Raw genomic sequence first — 20,946 nt, 5'->3', positions numbered from 1 at the left:
AAAGTGTTTTCATGTTTTATCTGAAAATCATTGCACAAACAGCATTGCATAACAGTATGAATTATGATGTGTCTTACAATTCAAGAGGACTGCTCTATAAAAAAATCAAATAAAAAGATCAAACATGAAAACACAACAACAATAAAAAAGTTTCTATTACTTCTGGTAAAGTTTGGATGCTCTTGGGAGGAATGACATCTGGTGCCTTTGCATATGACTCACAGGTTGAGTGTGTGTCCTCCCATGCCTTAGATTGAAGTTACTTGTATTTGTAGACAGGCTCTGAATCATTGGACTGGTCCCTTCTCTCAGTAGTCGATTGAATTCTCTTAGATTAATGGCCTCCCCTTTCCTCGTCCTCGGGCAGCACCTTCTCTGCAGACATTCCAGTTCCTGGACCAAGTGTTTTGGGCAGGTGGACAGGTGAAGCATATTCCAGCACTGGTCTGATGAAGGTCACGTATTTACACCTGGGTCAACACATCTGGGGGGAGCTGTACTCGTTTGGCCACACTCAGATAATTGGCTGAGACTTCTTCAGCATAAACTGAAATTGTCCAAGGAGCTTGAACCCGCTCTACTGCCTGGGTTTTCAAAACGATTGGTCTCCCTGAGACTAACAACCACGTCCTTTGTTTTTCAGCATTGTCTGCAAGGCAGTAGGTCTGACTGCAGGCTGTAACAGCTGCTTGAATCTGCCCTGGCAGGGATCCCATGAGATGTTCAATGAGAGTCAAAGCATCTGCATATTTTATTGGTTCAACACTATAGGTGATGAACAGGGATAAACTGCCTCTGGCATATGCTTCAGAGCATGTATATTTTAATGATCAATCAATCCATGGTGTTCTAACTTGGGTCAATACTGTCACGGTTCGCAGGTGTTAGGACCCAAGTGCAGAACTCAAACAAAGGCAGGACAAGAAGATCACATAAACTTGACTTTACCAGGGAAATTACATAGGAAAACAGAAATACATACACATAAAACCTGACACTAATTTAAGATCCAGCACTGAACAAACACAAGGCAGAGTTTAAATAGTCACTGGAGCTCATCACCCAACCTGGCTCAGCTGGTCCCCACAGGTGATGGCACTCAGGGCAATCAGAGTCAGAGGAGCAGGACTTGGGAGAGACAGAGGAAAATCATGGACAAACAGAGGGGCTCAGGACGTGACCATGACAGTACCTCCCGCCAAGGGACAGATCCCAGATGTCCTTCTAGGCCACTCTGGACCACAGGACAACTCAGAATGACGGGGGTGGAACATGGATATCCTCAGGTAGGTGGGGCAGGAGGAACTGGGAAGAGGTGGTCAGCAAGGGCTCTGGTGGGGGTCATCACAGAGACGTGTCAACACGGAGCAGAGGGCACATGCTGGTCATCAAGGGAAAGAGGACATCAGGGCGTCGGTCAGCCAGGGCTCTGGTGCGGTTCATCAACAAGACACTCAACACGGAGCAGAGGGCACAAGCTGGTCGTCGCCTCGTCGGGGGAGGAGGGGACATCAGGATAATGGCTGGCCAGGGCTCTGGCGCAGTTCATCATCAAGACACTCAACGCGGAGCAGAGGGCACAAGCTGGTCATTAGGGTAGGTAGGGTGCTGCACAGGCTGGCCTCCCAGGTCAGCACAGGCAGGAACACAGGACTTGACAGGAGGGTGGGGTCTCCAGGATCCTGGACAGTGACATCAGTTGTGGAGCGCAGGGAGAGAATGGCCAAAGTGTGCTCTGTTCAGCGCTGGTGAGTTCTGCTGCGTCCAATGATGGCTGGATCTTACTGTCATGGTTCGCAGGTGTTAGGACCCAAGTGCAGAACTCAAACAAAGGCAGGACAAGAAGATCACATAAACTTGACTTTACTAGTAGGGAAATGACATAGGAAAACAGTAATACATACACATGTTACACTGAACATAAAACCTGACACTAACTTAAGATCCAGCACTGAACAAACACAAAGCAGAGTTTAAATAGTCACTGGAGCTCATCACCCAACCTGGCTCAGCTGGTCCCCACAGGTGATGGCGCCACTCAGGGCAATCAGAGTCAGAGGAGCAGGACTTGGGAGAGACAGAGGAAAATCATGGACAAACGGAGGGGCTCAGGACGTGACCATGACAAATGGAATGAACGTAGCATGCCTTAAGTGGCTTTAGGTATCACAATGAAAACGACTTTTTCAAGGTTTTAAAGAAAAAAATAAACATATTTTTTACACAAATGTTTAAACGTTAATGTAATATTATCATTAAATGTGTTGTGCTGTAAATCAGAATCAGTTGTTATTGTCACATTGCATGTTCACAGGTGTAAATCAATGAGTCTGTCTGTTTCCACTCTGTCTGTCTCGCAAAAAGCCCCTATCAATATCTTTAAAAATTAAAAGGTCTATGGGGTTTTACTTCAGTGTTTGAGGTCATATATCCTATTAAATGAAGACAAGGTTGAAAATGGGTAGGTACCCTCACAAAAAACTCTGGTCCTGATGGAGTGGAAGGAACTGGTTGGAGAGCGAGTGCATTTCCCGGCAGCGGCATCAGCCTCAGAACACCCGTGGCAGTTGGTAGTGTTTCTCGGCGGCATCAGTCCGACACTCTACCCCAAACCCTACCCAACGCAACGCATGGCATCAGCCGCAGAACACCCGCGGCAGGCGGCAGTATTTCTCGGCAGCATCAGTCCGACACACCACTGACACCGAGTGGCAGTGGAGGGATGTAATCCTCCCACACATGCCGCGCCTCCCCCCGGCAGCGCCGCGGCTGTTACCGGCAGTTTACCGGCAGTTGCGGTGGCTGGAGCGCGGCTGCCGAACGGACCGACAGAGCAGCGGAACGGAGCTGTCATAATCCATCCACCTACTCCGGTCCTCCCCCCGGCCGGATTATGGACTCCTCGTGCATTGAAGGAAACATGAGGTCAGTCCGTTGCTCTCCCCAGGTTGGCAGAGGAAAATGGATGACTGTTAATTTAATAAGACTCTGAAACACTAATTGCTCCCGATGTGCAGGTTGGTGCCTTGCATGGTTTACTCCGGCATCGGTGTGTGAATGTCTGTTTGGATGGGTGAATGTAATGCACAATCTACGTAAAGCACCTTGGATAAAGGCGATATATAAATGCACCATTTACAATACGGTGAGAGAAACATAGAATGGAGAGCATGGGAGAGTCAATGAGAGACAGAGAAGAAAGCAGCAAAGGGAAAATAAAGGTTTCATGGGAGAAGATATGGCCATTAGGAAAAAAGATAACGTAATATCACACATGTATAAGGTCACGGCGGCCTGGAATAATGGTTCCGGCATAACTTGATTATTTAAACCCACCACGTTTCTAACACCTCCCAGTCCATTACAGATCACCACTGAATATACACGTACTGTATCTTCTGCTGATGTTCACCTCATTACGTAGGGAGTTAATTAAACAGGTGTAGCATATTGTGATGATATTGCATCTTTTCTTTTTTCCTCGCCAAATTAACTGTAATCCCCAGAGAGGGGCTAAATATAGAGATAGAGGGTGAGGAGACTAATCACAACTCATGGGAAAACAGAGGGAGGAGAAGAGAGGCCAATGAGAGGAAGAGAGACCATGTGGGCAAAGAAAATCATAAAAAATGGAGAGGAATATAACGCTGGAGAGGGAGAGTATAGGGTGGATGGGAGTGATAGACAGAGGAAGAGTTTGAGAGGGATATTCAAGATTTAGAAGGGATTATTCGCCACTCATTCATACAGGTACAAGCTGTGCAACAATACAACGTAACAACAAGATAATGGGGAGCGGTAGTAGTGTTGATTTATAGATAAAGGAATTCATGAATAAACACATACTGATAGATTTCCTTTGCCTTACATTTCTCAACATTAGAAATAAAAAAAATCACACCTTGTTTCCCATATGAAAATAACTGTTCTGCTTCAAGCAGTATATATATTTTTTCTATTCACATAGTGTACTGTGCAATACACTTGTTGTACGACCTTCAACTTCAAGTCATGTCATTTTATAAAAAAAGAACATTGACACTACTTCTGCCTTAGGCGGTCAAACCATTTGGTTTGCTGAAACAGTGGTTTCTTTATCTAAACAGAATCTTGTGCCTTAAGTGCAACAAAACAATAAAACAAATCTTGTCATGGACATGCTGCTACTGTAACAAACAATATGTCCGGCTTACACAGAAGCGTGACACACTAAGGTGCTAGTGAGCTCTCCACCGGCACACTGCCATATGGAAACGGATGGAAATCGAAATACAACAACGAAATACAACTTCCAGCACCAGAACAATACTTTGAGCAAAATAAATTAAATATGACAAAAATATAGTTATGATAGCAGCTACACACAACCATGCTTTCAACCATGCATGTGTTGAGAGATTGTATATTGCATGACACACTGCATGATGGACAATGCACAAAGCACTTTCATGTAGTAGTACAAATAAGGCTATCAAGGAAGCTAAGTGAAGTTCGCTCCAACCATGGCTTTGCATTATCTGCCTCTGTGAGTGTGCAACTGGAAGGAGCCATTCCAATTCCATTCAATAAAGACAAATAAGGCAAAGCAACAGTAGAAAACACTCCAACACACACTTTCCTTTTGGAAACAGCAAAAAGCTCACCTTCTCAAATATGGGTTTGTTGTTGTTGACGTCATCGACCCCAACGATGACACATGCGGTGGACGAGAGGGGGTGAGCCCCGCCTGAAGCGTTGTCATCGGTGGACGTCACATTTAGGACATACTCCAGACCTTGGAGCTTTGGCGGAGGGGTGGAGCGCAGACGAATCAACCCTGCAAAGACCACAGAGAGCCATTATATACCTGTGTACAGGATGACATGCACAGAAGGTTGCACATTAACCCATTTAGAGTTAAGAACATTCACTTTGAAAGAATATATATTCAAAAAAAAAATACGATTTAATGCAAAATTATAACATAATGTTTAAAACACCAAAAGGGGTTCCCATAGATAGTCTATTTTGAATAGTTTTAGTTTAGTATTAGTCACATTTTAGTCACCTGGAATATTGTATTGTTAGTCTAGTTTTAGTCGTTAAATGTATTTTAGCTGGCCTTGAGGCGTTAGAAGTTAGCCAGGCTAAGCCCATTAGTTGCCACTCTCCCCTCGCTGTGTCTTTTTGCACATGAAATTGAGATTAAAGGCTCCTTTTCCTGCCAACAATACACAACATCAGAGGCTGCGGGACGAGCAAGAAGCAGCTTGTGATGTACAGTAGGGGAAGCCCACCTAGGCAAGAGAACACGCAAGTGTTTGTTTCATTACCCAGTTGTCTTCCTATTCATCACTTTCAGTGATTAAAGACTACCCAGCTTGCTACACTCACACGCGATCAACTGACATCCCATCTTACTTGTGATCTTGGCCGCTCGCAGAGAGGAGATTGCAGGAGCCCTTGGCTCCCTATATAATGACAAAGCGTGAGAAAGACAACGCAGTGCCGACGTGCTGAAATAAGCTGCATGGGCACCGGGAAGCGTATATGCCGCAGCTTAAATGTCAACCTTGTTTACAAATGCGACACGAACTGTAGCGGGTTACTCAATGAGCCAGCGTTCTTCCTAGGAACTGGGGAGCCAAACAGCGACTTCTTCCACGCACCCACAGGGGGTTAATAGCCCGCAGCGTTCTCATGCAGCGCGGATACACAAATGTTGAATTACTCACAAAAACAGGGGGACGGGTGATGCCTTTATGCAGACTGCAGATTGACAGGTGGTGCCTGTATACTGTAGATTGTGAGGGATGATAGAGCATCTCTTTGTGAAATTGAATTGAAAGGCTTGGTTGACAAATGTCATAGCTCCTGACAAATTTCTTGCCGGTTCCAGATCAAAGGCTGAATAAGAAAAGATAAACCGTGAAGCCAACAAACCGAACAGAGGAGGCTCAGAGGAACATTCATCTCTGTAAATGGCAAAACAACAAAATAAAAATTATAATAAAAAACAAATATATGAGGCCCAGGCCGTAGCGTAACGGTCTGGGCACCGGACTGGTGATCCAGTCGCGGTGTGCCGCGGGTTCGACTCCCGAACCCGACACGGCCTTTACCGCATGTCATCCCCCCATCTCTCTCCCGTTTCCTGTCAGCCTACTATCTGTCCCTTAAAAAATCAATAAAAGGCGTAAGCCGCAAAAAAATATCTTAAAAAAAAAAATATATATATATATATATATATATATATATATATATATATATGAACACAATAATGGAAATCATTATACAATGGGGAAATTACAGTATATAGCATGTTTATCCAAAGCGCTTTAGAATGTGCATTACATTAATACCCATTCACAAACACACACACACACACACACCTTCACACAGAGACAGCAGAGGAAACCATGCAAGGCACCAACCTGCTCATCAGGGGAAGTTAGGGGATCAGTGTAACACTGACCCAGGGGGAACCGGAGACCGTACCATGAAGGAACCCTCTGATTCCCAAGCCACTGCTTTGCTTTCAGAGCCACACTGACGCCCAAAGGGCCCCATTAATGACAGCAGCCAGGCTCACAGGGCTACACAAGGCTCTGGACGGCGCACGCACGCACGCACGCACGCACGCACGCACGCACGCACGCACGCACGCACGCACGCACACACGCACACATGCACGCACACACAACCTCTCTTTTTCCCATCCCGTGCCTCAGTGCGTGTTTGAGTCATGAGTCAAACACGGACGGGAGCTTTGCGAGCTTGTAAACCGGCTACTTTCTCCACACAACACCGCTGAATGATGGAGCATAATAATACGCTTCACTCTTTATTACGTGTGTGTGTGTGTGTGTGTGTGTGTGTGTGTGTGTGTGTGTGTGTGTGTGTGTTGGGGGGGGGGTCTCAGAACAGACAGACATCACAGTCATGATGTCACACCAAAACATCAACCAAATGACCAAATGAACACCAATGACACAACAGTACACTTAAGGTCCACCGTCCGACAACATAATCTCGCAACACATATACTGTACTGCATCTCATATTCAAATTATTACATGAAATCAGATATGTCTGAAGTGAGTAGGTGCAACAGCGCCCCTGGGACACAGCCAGGGACGGACATTGCTGTTCCTTGGAGTGGCTGCACCACTCAAAAACTATAGGCTAATATTCCCGTCACACCCAGGTGCGTCCAGGGAAATCAACATAGCAATATTCAGATTCACTACTTAATTTTCACAACTTTGAATCATTCAGATTTAGATGTTTCTGTATCAACAAGGTGAGAAATACATATTGCTTTTATAGTCTTTAAGTCTGGTTGTGGCCCCATGCACTGCAAAGTGTCCCACTGTGGCCCTATTTAAAGTACGGATTTTAATATCACTCTAAGTTTGTGCTGCCAGCCATTTGTGTGGCTTGGATTCCTCCAACACTCAAGGTAAACTCATACAAGATAATCAGGGTGAATTTAGGTCGGTATGAGAAAACGACAAAATATATGCAAATCCCGCACCTACTATGCTGGGTGCTGGATCAAAAGTTCAACACGTAGTGAAAACAAATGTAATCCGTGCACCAGTATAATACTCTTATCTGGTAACATTTGGAGCCACAAGGCTCTGCCTCAGACATGGCTGGAACATCCACCGTTCTCCATTCTAGCCTAGCAGCCTGACCTGAGAATCGAAGGTTTAGTTTGTCTGGAATGTCTGTCTATTAGAGTGAATGGAATGCCTGACTGGAGAAGAAACAACCTATTCTGGGTGCAAACATTTTGGTGAAAATAACTACAGTACAAGCCCACAATGCAAGCTATAGTTTCTTTTGGATATTTGATTAATCAGGGGAAAAGAAAGGGGCATAGTATAGAGCCCTGGGGGACTCTATACTCTTCTATACCCTATAAGTTTTGCCCTGGGGGACAAAACGTATAGGGTTTATCCTCTGGGACGGCCATCTGAGCCCTGAATAAAAAGGTATTTAGTCATTTTTAGTCATTTGGTATTTTAAAACAAAATGGCAGATGCCAGAGGAGAAGCAGTGTTTATGAAGTATCACCTTTCTGGCTGTCGATGATAAAGTTTCCCTCTTCATTGCCAGCTGTTATTGTGTAGATAATTCCATCGCCATCCGGGTCCTTAGCAAGTACGGTGGCAACCAGGGTGTTGGGACCAGCGTCCTCAGAAACAAACGTCCGATATCTGGAAAGAGCCAAAAAACGATTGTTATCTTTCAAAAACACACAAAAACACAGACACACGTGCACGCACACACGCACACATACCAACACAAGGAACTGCATCAATCGTGCCGTTCAAAGCATGAGCACGCCGTTTAGACTTATGTCTGTGTCTTTGCCTGTCACCGTGATTTAAGCTGTCCTCTTAGCTGGCCAGGCCATAGACAAACGATAATGTCTGCTGCAGGGGCGTTGAAGTCATCGAACTAACGCTGCCTCTGCAGACAGCGGCCCACTCTGGACCATTTGATCCACTGCCTTTTAAAATGTCAACAGTGATTTGCACGCCGCATGGTATCGAGGCACCCAGCGAGTCACAAGAGACTAATATACCACAAGTGGGGCGTGCGTGTGTGTGTGTGTGTGTGTGTGTGTGTGTGTGTGTGTGTGTGTGTGTGTGTGTGTGTGTGCACGCGTGCGTGTGTGTGTGTGTTGCGTGGTACAAAGGACCGAAGGCGGGACTCCTCCGTGACTAAAAGAGTACAGAAAGATGAAGGAAAACGGCGAAACATCTGGGAAAATGAACGAGACAAGATGAATATGCAGGGTGATGTGAAAGAAAAGCGTGGCACTGAAACTGACAGTAGCTGTGGTGCGTGCGTGAGATGAGGGTAGTTAACCAAGAGGGACAGACAGACAAAGAGAGAGAGAGAGAGAGAGAGAGAGAGAGAGAGAGGTAACTAAGAGAGAGACAGAGAGAGAGAGAGAGAGATGTAACTAAGAGAGAGACAGAGGCAGACAGAGAGAGAGACTGAGAAAGAGAGAGAGAGAGAGACATGAGAGAGGAGCAGAGGAGGGTGCAGTTTCTGAGAGAGATGGAGTTGATTCGTCAGCGATTCTCTTCCCCTGCAAGATCTGAGATGCCATTCTGCTCGTCTACGTGTGTGTGTGTGTGTGTGTGTGTGTGTGTGTGTGTGTGTGTGTGTGTGTACACGTGTGTGCAATGTGCATCTGCGTGCGTGTGTGCGTGCGTAGAGTGAGGAGTCAAGAGGTGATTGATGGTTTACAGAGGGACGCAGATGGGTGATTCATCTCCGCCAGCGGTGGAAGTCTGTCTTTGCAACATGAGTGACCTGCAATCTGTCACCCGGCTCAGAGGGCAGCACCCCGTACGGGAAGAGACGGATGCACCCCCCTACCGCCACCACGCCAAAGCCCCACCAAACATCTCAGTGAACCGTGAAGGAGTGCTCAAACACACCTCTCCGCCTGCAGTCGTCTGATGACTCGCCTGTATGGTTCTCTGTGATACCACCACCCACTACATCAGTCTGTTGTGAGTTGTGCAGAGCCAGGCATATCGGACAAAACAAACACCCCACAAGTAGCTGTCGATCAATCTTAGTTAAGTACAGTACAGTAACAGTATGTTCAGAAATGTCCAACAAACAACAGGCACCACCAGTGCTGTTTTGGCGACACCCCCTTTTCTTCATTTTCATCTGAATAAGCTAGGCTGGAGACTCCCGGGGTTCCAGGGGGTCAAAAGTATAGTTAATACAGCATCACAATAATTTTATCCGCTTTATCCATTTATATGTTGGTTATTCAAAAACAGCAGATCCACAAGCTCACAGTGCTTGCAGTGCAGCTCACATCTGCTATTTTGGAAAAAAAACAAAAACAAACTAGCTAGCTCACTCCCCTCAAAAAGGAAAATGTTGAATAATGTTGAATTTCTTTAATATAAATTCTGATCAAATACATTAATTTGGGGGCCTCCTTATTTCATCAATGTTGTTACGCCCGATTTGTACTTCATAATACGATGGCGTCACATGTCGAATAATCTCTGCAGCCACAACCCAATGTGAGCTTCCAGCGAGTAACTGTATGCAGTCGTGTGACGGAGAATAAATCAGGCATTAGGCGTTATGCGCCTGCTGCGGCCTACTTGGGTGTCTCACACGTACCTGTAGGTGGGCTATTTTTGGCCCTGCTTTGCTCTAATATCCTTAAAGAATCTCTGTGAACGGAGTTGACAAACTCAAGCCTACCTGGCATCTAACCTAACTGCCTGCCACTGCTTTCCTGTGTATCCAAATACCAGTCCTGTCCACGTGTCACTGTCGCTCTGTCATGGGCCGTGGTGGGAAGCACATGTACTGAAGTACAATGTCAGCTGACCTCAAAAAAGGTAATCCATGCTTTCATTCCATCATGTTGTAAAACTGTAACTCCTTATACTCTGGCCTCTGTAAAAAGCTGCCACTGCCAGACTACTAACTCTAAGATTTGTAAGATTTTACTGATAACCTTTAAAGCCTGGCACGGATTGGCCCCTAGCTACATCAAAGACATGCTGACCCCCTATGAGCCTGGGCACTGCCTTAGATCCTCGGGTACGGCTCTTCTGGAAGTCCCCATGTCTTGCCTCATTACCCAGGGACGATCAGGCTTTTGCAGTCCGGACACCCAGGCTTTGGAATGGCGTGCCCGAGGAGCTGAGCCTTAGCAACATCGGTGTCTTTTTTTTAAATCACTTTTGAAAGCATACTTTTATGTTAAAGTCTTTTCTTTGTGGTTTTGCCTTTTATCAGTTTTTGTGTTATTAGTTTGTAATCGTTTTTTCTTCTCTGTTATCTTCGCTTTAATTATGTTACCTATTGTTTGCCAACCCAGTACTGCAAAGCTAGGGAAAGGCAACCACCTATACGTAGATGCACTGCACTGCGACAGCTTAGGTCAGTGGTTCCCCAACCTTTTCGTGTCAAGGACCCCCAAATCAACATTTATTAGCCCACGGACCCCCCATTGAAAACATATGCCAGTGACCCCGATAAGGGAGGATTTTTACGGCTGTAGCAGTGATTCCGAAACATTCATTTCATGGACCCCCAAATTCACACGCATTATGCTACGGACCCCCGATTTAAAGGCATTTCTATCTCTGGTACCCCAATTTAGTAAAACCACTGTTCATTTAACTCAGAAAGTGTACAAATGTGTACATTTGATACACTCTCTGAGTTACAGACCCATAAGGGTCCATTTGGTTCCTTATATCTCTAATTAAGCTAGGTATCCCCTGGAACTCTGTCAACTTTGGGAACCTGTGGCTTAAGTACAGGGCTGGACTGGGACAAAATTTGGCCTGGTCATTTTCTCCCGCTCCGTCGAGGCACACACAAACAAACAAGCCCAAATACCACCACTTTTACAGAACAACATAAATGATTCAAACCAACAGACAACTACACAACCCTTTGTAGAGGGTTTATTTTACTGGTACAGTGAAATTATCTTGATGGCACTGGCAGAATGGCAGCACGCCCAGACCTTTCCTGGTGGCCAAATTGGGAGACCTATTGGCTTGCCTGCCTGTACAACATTTTTTGTTTTTATCATGGCGGCCCCCTACGGTCACGGCCCACCGGGAATATGCCCGCCGGTACGTCCCGTGGCCAGTCCAGCCCTGCTTAAGTAACAACACTGTAGAGCTCAAGACCCTGATGGATGATAGGAGATTGTGGAGTGCAGTGATTCAGGAGTCCCGAGTTGGTGTCGACTACAATTTACAATTTAGGCATTTAGCAGGCGCTCTAAAATCAGAGCGACTTACATTAAGCAAGAACAAAAAGCATGGCACACCATATACATAACAAAGTAGTTGTCATGAATCATACTGTACATACATAACCTAAGAACATAACAGTGGAATATATAATGAAACTATGCATACATATTACATACTATATAGTGCTATGTCTACGTTGTCTATGGAGGTAGTTAGCTCCTGCATGGGACAGGACTTAGCTGGGAAGAAGAGAAGCTCAGTCCTGACTAGACCACTCTTGCATCGCATCGCACCCATTGATTGTATGATCTGTTTTAACTGGTTATTGTGCTGCTCCTTTATCTTGTTCTTGTAAAGCACTTTGTAACCTTAATTTGGAAAAGCACTATACAAAAAAATGTATTATCATTATCAGAATATATTATTATTATTATTATATATTACACATTTGTCATGTGTTTGGATGTTTTCGATTTGGTTTGTCTGGATTGTTATTTGGCAGGTGGACACTGCCACTTCCCCACCTGTCCATCTCTCAGCCTCCACCGAGACTGAGACGTTACAACTGAAACACGGGCGGCTGGGCCAGCAGAGGGGTTCACCACGGTGAAGGCCGCTGACACATGACTGACAGGACAAGGTGCCGACTCAATTAGGGGGATAAAGGCAGCGGTATAAGGCAGCGGTATAGAGTGACGGGTAACTGCTCGCCCTTTCACACTGTCTGACACACATCCATGTGTGTGTGTCAGTGTGCATCGCCTGCTACAGTACCTTCTTTCATCAAGCAATCAGACTTTTGAACAAGGACCAAGTAAAAACCGTGCGCGCACGCACGCACGCACACACGCACATGCACACGCACACACGCACGCACACACACACACACACGCACACACACGCGCAACCACACACACACACCTAATTAGGTGTGTTACCCGGCCCTTTTTATATAGCAATTATGTTTGTTTTATTCAGTTTTTATTTATTCGGCCAGGTCTCTTCAGACTAGTAGAGCCAAAATGTAGTTTGCCCGTCTTTTTACTGTAAAGTATTTATAAAGTGTGAGTGTGACACTAAAGTCTATTTGATGCATTCATTGCATGCACAATTTATGAAAAGGCAGAGAATACACAGTATTTTTTCAACTATATTGCACAGCCGAAGCCATTAGCGAACAGTCAAGGGAACGCTGTGTTAGCAGCATTGCTGTACACTGCCGGAACAAAGCGGCACAGTGGCTTCGGCTGATTTATGCGAGTAACATTATTGTATTGATGTCAGCTGACTGTGATTAACACCTCTAGTCAAATGTATTGAGTTGCCCTTTAAAGACCGGGTGTTACAGCAGTGGCTGATTGGCACAGACAGAAGAATTGATACTGACAGATTCAAAATATCACAATATCTGTGATCAAATACCTTGGGCATTCATTTTTGAACGGTCAAATACGTTCTATAATATGTGATACATAATGGTATCATGTTATCGTAATGCTGCCCTACCAGGAAAATACGTTTTACCACTTTCAACCTGTAATTCCTATTTTTGGCATGTTATTATAAGGCAAAACATGTTAGAACATCTTTTTAAGGGTCTTTAAATTGACACAATTTCTAAATTATCTTACATATTGAAAATAGCAGATCTACAAGCTCCTAACATGTTACCGTGTTGCGAGCCGTGTTGTAGCTATTTCCACTATATCATCTATCTATAAATGCACCAAGTCTCTGTGTGTACTGTTGTAATCCACGTAACTCGAGAACCGTTCGCCCCACCGACTTCAAATTCGACACACACGTTCCACACCACCGCAGGGAGTGCAGTCCCCGGTGTTGAGTCGGCCGGACCCACGGATGTCCAGAACCGCTCCCAAAAAGACCTCTGCCCGGGCTCTGGACAGGGCCCCTGCCCAGTGTCCATATATGGAGCTGGTCTGTTCTGACATCATTCTGACGTCTCCTCTCCATAGACACCGTATTTGGGCATGCCTGACAAAGAACTCCATATATGGGCATAAGAGAGACACAGACATAATATCTGGGTGGGGCATTCGTTTCCAACTTGCATCGTTCCAAGTAGGCCAGTGCCCAACGGGCACCACTGTAGAGGCTCCAACTGGCACCGCTCTAATACTATAAATTTACATTCTTTGTCAATATCTCATATCAACATATGTACAATATATAGATGTATATACCTGTATACCTAAATATCACGTGAACTACCTGCACTGTGTATTATAAGCACCTCTACTGCATATACTGTATGTGCATACAGTAATGTAAACACCTGCGTGACTGCTCCTGGTGTGAGACATGTGTCTACACTGTGGGTCTTAGAGTTTTGATTACTATAATATAATTTACAGAACAGAGGCTGCATCTCACATATTATGTGAGATGCTGCAGCCTCTGTTCTGTAAATCCCGGAATCAGCGATGCAAAGTTAATAAGCCTCCAACTCAACCCGACACCCATGCAACTCCACACGTGTGCGCACGAGTCACACACGAAGACCCCCCCCCCCCCCCACACACACACACACACACACACACACACAATTTTGGTTTAATCATAGCACTAGTACTACTATGTCTTTATGACTGGCCAGATCGTATCATATTTGCATAATATAACAGCAATTTGTATGCCGAGTGTATTTTAGTCCACAAGGGTCTCAGTGTCGGTCTGTGGTTCATAATACTTAGTTTGCATTTCATATAATTGATAGGTAAAGTGTTTCTTAGTATAATAACCACAAGTTCACACAGAGCAAATTGAGTTGTTGTGACATTTTAAAGGCTCTCTCTCTCTCTCTCTCTCTCTCTCTCTCTCTCTCTCTCTCTCTATAAACTTTGTCTTTAGGCTAAAGAGATCATTGTTCCACCCGGCTGGTATGTGTGCAGCGGAATGTTGAAACCCTGTATCTCCATATTTCACCTTTTTGTATATTTCATATTGAGGCCCCTGATGTGCAGGTTGGCCTTACATGGTTTCCTTTCCCATTGGTGTATGAACGTGTGTATGGGTGAATGTAATGCACAATCTATAAAAAGCACTTTGGATAAAAGCACTATATAAATGCAACAATTTAACATATTCATTCTTATTTGCATCAAGTTTGTAGAAGAGCTTTTTTCACAATAAAAAAGAAAGTTGAAAGTGCTGTGTTTTTCTTTTCATAAATATTTAACAAATGAAAAGTATTAAAGTGCTTGTGAATAAATAATAACTACATAGGATCGATTGGAACACAGATAATGTTGTCCATTAGTAAATTAGTATTAGTAAAATATTTGGACTTAAAAGGATTCCATCCAACATCGATGATATTAGCACTAAATTATCACCTTAAGTAGGAAGCATGAAGAAGTATGCACGAAACTCGCAATGTGGTTGAGGAGAGAAAAATGAGATGTTTCACTCACTCATATAATTGACTTATGACAGGATTTCAATCTTCAATGAATGAGAGCTAAAATAAATTATTGGGTGCCCTTGATAATTTAACACCTTGACTAGACTGTTGATTGAAACCGTTTTAGTATTCAGTGAGAGCTGAAGAGGTAATATACTCCTATCCGAAAGTTTAATTAGCCTGGCATTTGATATTAAGCCAGTATTTTCACGGTTGACAATAATGTCAATGTTCTGCCTGACCTCCATTACCGGGGGCGTTCTTTGAAAGACACATACTGTCAGTGTCTTCAACGACCTGCTCCAGGGGGGTGGGTAGGGTAGGATGAGGGATATAAGAAATATCAGTGATTCTCAAACTTTTTTAATTTCAAGGACGCCCAGTTTGGCAGCCGTTCTCAACGTGGGGTCCGGGGACCTCAGGGGGCTTTGATGGGGTTCCCCAGCTAAATGAGGTAATATAGCATCCAAATCAGTTCATTACAGAAAGGACACTATCCGACATGCTTAAGGTGTTTGCACACAGGTGAGTTTTTTCGCTGCGTTTTGCGGATCCAAAAGTCATAGGCGGAAAAGGGTCTTTAAATTGAAAACAATTTCTAAATTATCAAACATAGCGAAAATAGCTGATCTACAAGCTCCAAACATGTTACCATGAGCCGTGTTGTAGATATTTCCGCTATATCATGAGTATGTTATTGTCTCCACCAGGCCGAAGGCATGGGGGGAGAGTATGTTTTGCACTCCGTCCGTCCGTCCGTCCGTCCGTCCGTGTGTCCGTCCGTGTGTGTGTCCGTGAGCAGCTAATCTCGGCCACCGTTAACCCGGTCGATGCCAAATTTTGCACACACACTCCCTGGATGCCAACGATGAACCTCTGCCCCAAACTTTCCAGAGCGGCCTGTTATAGCGCCACCAGGAGGCCGCTTTGTGCAAAAAAGTTTTTGCACAGTACACCTACAGATTTTGTCCAAACATCGCGCAAATTGGTACACAGTCTCTCTAGAGCCATTCAACGAAACGGGTCTTTCAGATTTCTCAGACTCCATCCTGATTGGTTAAGATTGGCTTCCAAAGTTCACAGGAGTGCTCAGTTTCAAACAAAATGCTGCAAATCATGAACACATCGCGTGATTTCCGTGAAATTGTGCACGCACATTCCCACTAGGCCGAGGAAGAAATGCCACATGAACAATTTCAACTCAGCCTCAAGGTGGCGCTATAACTGGCCGAAAAGTGTTTTTACCTCTAACTGCACGGATCTGTGGATAACTTTGTATGCCAACTCCCTAGTTTACTTTTGTTGCCCTTTTATCCAACCACCAGATGAAGGCAAGCTGCAATGTCCTACATTCCTATCCTGGTGGAGACCTGTGCCCAGAAGGGCACTTTTTCTAGTTATTATTATTTTTTTTAAATGTATGCGAGTATGATGGAGGAGGCTCTATGTTCTCCCAATGGAGGCTCCTTGCTGGCAGGTGAGCCAGAAAGCCAGCAGAGGCAACACAGAAATGTGAGGGGAGGATTTACTGTAATTGCCACAACTCAATTGGGTACTCTAAATCAATGGTTTTCAAACTGTTTGTAACCCATGGCACACCAATGGGAAAGTAAAAATTTCAAGGCACACCTGCATTCATAGCAAAAATGTTTACTTGTAATTACATGCCCAAAAAATGCCCAAGTAAAAGTGGTTAAAATCTATATATTTTAGGGTATAGAATTTGGCTCCGTATTGCAAAAATTAATACACATAAACTGATATAGGACAAATATGATAATGTGGTTGTCACAAAATCACAAGTTACAGCTGGACTCAGAACACAGCAGTGTGCCTCGGCATGCTGTTTGGTAACCATTGATCGTAAAAATAAAAAATAAAGTAGGAGCAGACAGAGAAATATCCTCACATTGGCTGGGAGAATTCTGGGGGCTCGTCGTTGACGTTCGCCATCCTCAGACGCACTGTGGCGGTGCCCGAGTGAGGCTCCTCCCCGCTGTCCACCGCCATGACCACAAACTCATACAGGTGGTTGGGCCTCTCGTAGTCCAGCCGGCCCGCCGGGAAGATGGTCCCGTGGGCTGAGATACTGAAGTCTGGACTCAGGGTGTAGTACGTCAACTCAGCGTTCAACCCCGAGTCACAGTCACTGGCTAATACTGTTGGGACAGAAACAAAAGAATAGAGAGAAAATGAAGAGCGAGAGAGAGACTGAGAAAAAGAGAGACTGTAAGAGAAATAGCAACATCGGCACGTTCAGAAATATGCCTTTAATTTGAATGATTTTTTTAAAGATGAAAATGGCAAAATAAGTGATTATCATCTATGCTGACATCTTGTAAATTAACTGATATCAGAGCGCACTATGATGCCAAAACCAGAGCGGAGTAGATTTTCATAGAATTTCGGAAGGCACCTTATTGTTTTTTTGCAGTTTGTTTTCTAGTCCGGGAGCCGAAGGCTGTGGCTGAACCTAAAAAGTTTTTTTCTCAACTGATTCTTGTAGCTTGGGGTCAACTCTTCTTTTTAAGAATTCAAGAGGGTTCCCAGTGATATCCCTTGAGCATTTTTGAGTGGTGCAACCACTCCTACATCCAGCAACGTCCGTGTACCTGTGTACCTGTTTGTTTGTATGTATGAATAAGTGAGCACGAGTATGTTACATATTTATACCAGTAGGGGGCACCAGAGATACAGAGAAGAAATTGGAACGATACAGAGAAGAAATTGGAACGATACAGAGAAGAAATTGGACGATACAAATTGGAATGATACAGAGAACCAATAGACGGGAGTTTCACCACTCGGTTCACACTGGTGTGATTTTTTGTTAATAACCCCCTAAATGCCCACACCGTTTGTTTTACACCACCAGGAAAGAATATAGAATTGTTTGTAGCTGTTCTTGGGTTTGTGATGTGTCCCCGACATGGCATGATACTTGCTGAAAGCTGCAATCAGGTTCCATGTTCCGGGCTAGTGTCGTTCACTGATTGGAGACTGGAGATGACGTCAGCTAATTATAAAATGTACTCATTGGGAGATCTAAAGGTCAGAGGTATTTTGATGAATGATTATCAACTGCGCCTTGGTCTGCCTCGGGACCTCCTCCCAGTGGGATGGGCCTCGAGGACCTCCCTAGGGAGACGTCCAAGAGGCATCCTAACCAGATGCCCGAACTACCTAAGCTGGCTCAATTCCAGGCGAAGAAGCAGCGACTCTACTCCGAGTCTCTCTCACGTGACTGAACTTCTCTATCTCTCTAAGGGAGATGCCAGCCACCCGTCGAAGAAAACTCATTATGGCCGCTTGTATTTGCGACGTTATTCTTTCGATCATGACCCACACTTCATGAGTAGGAACGAACATTGTTCTACATTGCTCGGTAAAATTTGACATAAAAGCTTTATTTTCTGGGATTTGTTTGTTTCGGGCATTAGGCAGTTAATAATAAAAAATGCTCAAGGCATATCACTGGGCACCCTCTTTAATTCTTAAGAGGTGACCCCAGGCTACAAGAATCGGTTGAGAAAAAAAACTTTATCTGACGAAACCACGTTCACCCCCTGAGCCCACGGCTCCTGGACTATTCTGGTTCAGCTTGAAAACGACAGCAGATTAAAACTATGGCAGGTTCTTTTCCTGAACATTGGGTGATGTGTGTAGAGAGCCAAAACCGAGGGCCTCTATATTTGATGAAAATGTGATGTTTTGTAGTATGACTTGTTGAGTAGGAGTGGATGTCAGAAGAATAAATACATACAAGATATACACTAAAGTATATGAAAAGTAAGAGGGATTTCTTGTTTACACTTTGGATTTTTTTTCTTGTGACCACCGCGCTCTGACTTATGGTGCGTTACCCGTTAAAGAATTGTTTTCTCTTAGTTTGAGCCAAAACCCCACGCTTTATTACACTGGGTGGATAAAAACTGCAGAGTTTTCATTATATCAAACTGTGGGCTCTCATCCGAATCACTCATGTTTGCTGCCAGTGAAAGCCAATATTACATATCAGGCGTGAGCACACACGCAAACGCACACGCACACGCACACGCACACGCACACGCACACACACACACACACACACACACACACACACACACACACACACACACACAAAACCTGGCAACTAGTGCCCAGTATACAACCACTTATTATACAACCTCTTATATTGTTGGCCACTGAGTATAGTAGGAGGGTTCAGTGCCTTGCTCAAAGGCACTTCAGCGATGTTGGGAGAGGGGTAAGTGGTGAACATTCACTTCACCGCCCAGATTTTTCCTGCCAGTCTGGGGAATCGAACTGGGAACCTTTTGGTCACAAACACACTCATCTAACCACTGCCCCCATAATACATGAGTGTAATTTTAGGTAACACTGCATGTTAATAAGTAGCCTACACCTACATAAATAAGCACATAACTATGCACCAGCTGAAAATATGAACATGCATATGTCAGTTAATTAGTGAGTTCATTAGTGAGCCCAATCGTGTTACACATCACTGCTTGACTGGATACTGATTTTACACAAATATATTGTTATGACTGCCTCAGTGATTATTACCATCAGTGGCGAAAATACGCTTCATTAGCCGTGGGTTTTTTGATGAAAGGGGCCCATACATGCACACATGTGTGGGTGCTAGATTATAGTCACCAATGTACACAGTTTTAAACAACTAGTCGACTAGTAAACTATGCAACTAGTCAAGTAGAAGTGAAAGCCCTAGCGCGTGCGGGGCCCGCACTCGCAAATGCACAAAAACCTTTTTGGCACGGTTCTGTATACTTTGACTAAATATTTATCTACAACGGCATCATGTGTGCTGCAGATCAGAATGTGAAGGACATTTTTCATATCAGCAATTACTCACCGAGTGCTGAAATGGTGGATGTAAGAACACATGCACTTTTGTTGGTTACAGAGCAGGGTAAATATGAAGTTTTGCCCCAAAGTCTTTTGTTTATATTATATTCCTTAAGTCCAGGCTGGTGGTGTGATGTTGTTTTACGCAACATAACGCACATTGACGTGTTTGAGGGAGCTCCCGACTGCCGGGGGTCGCTTTCTCCTCCCGTCAGTGACTGCCTACTTTTACTATTTGGGGAAAAAATCAACTGCTGCAGATTACGGAACGGGCTGCAATGTACGTAGTGCAAATAACCGCCTCTGAGGGCACTGGGCAGGGCACGTAATATTTACTATTGGAAAATGTAAATGACAAATGTTGGGGGGCCCCAACAACCCTATGTAAATTTCGCCTTTGATTACTGTCTACTATATTGGATAATATTAAAACACTTGACCCGCCGCCATTAATTAATAGCATATTGCCAAGGTTTTAACGCACGTAACACTTACTTTGAAGAGCCAAATATCCGTAATGGCATGTTACAGTGGCAAACTGCTGTGTGGTGTCTTGACCGGTTGTTGTTCTCTCGGTCAGGTGGTGGAAAAACCCGACCGGGAGTATCACAGTGCTACTGGCCGTTGAAAACGCTTGTCTGGGCCAGAAACGGCCCCTCAATGTCGTTTCTGAGATACAGGGCTTTGAATGGAAGTGGATGCGAGGATTGCGAGCACATCTTCAAAATGGCCGCAGCCACTGTCCTACTTGATGTTGATGTGCTAACGAACGGTGGCTAACGATACAATCGGATCAAAACATGGATTAAAGAATGTAAACCCTGGAACATGGAGAAGCCGCGTTTGGCAGGCTAGGGTACTAATTTAACCCTCCGTGTTCGCCGGTTTTGG

General features: G+C 44.5%; 1 protein-coding gene across 1 annotated transcript in view; it reads right to left on the bottom strand.

Annotated features, from left to right (window-relative positions):
* LOC310857788 (neural-cadherin-like) overlaps positions 1-20,946 on the bottom strand; it is a gene marked incomplete at its 5' end in the record, with an annotated part of 256,098 nt that overhangs the window by 149,380 nt on the left and 85,772 nt on the right. Inside the window, 3 exons of the mRNA XM_083763673.1 lie at positions 4,644-4,816; positions 8,062-8,204; positions 17,093-17,342. Of these exons, the coding sequence (XP_083619799.1) occupies positions 4,644-4,816; positions 8,062-8,204; positions 17,093-17,342 (566 nt within the window). The remainder of the gene's footprint in view (positions 1-4,643; positions 4,817-8,061; positions 8,205-17,092; positions 17,343-20,946) is intronic.

Source organism: Protomyctophum parallelum, assembly GCF_964188405.1.
Source record: "Protomyctophum parallelum genome assembly, chromosome: 4".
Classification (NCBI taxonomy): Eukaryota; Metazoa; Chordata; class Actinopteri; order Myctophiformes; family Myctophidae; genus Protomyctophum; species Protomyctophum parallelum.
The sequence above is the reverse complement of the archived record's forward strand: the minus strand, read 5'-3'. Positions and strand labels throughout refer to the sequence as shown.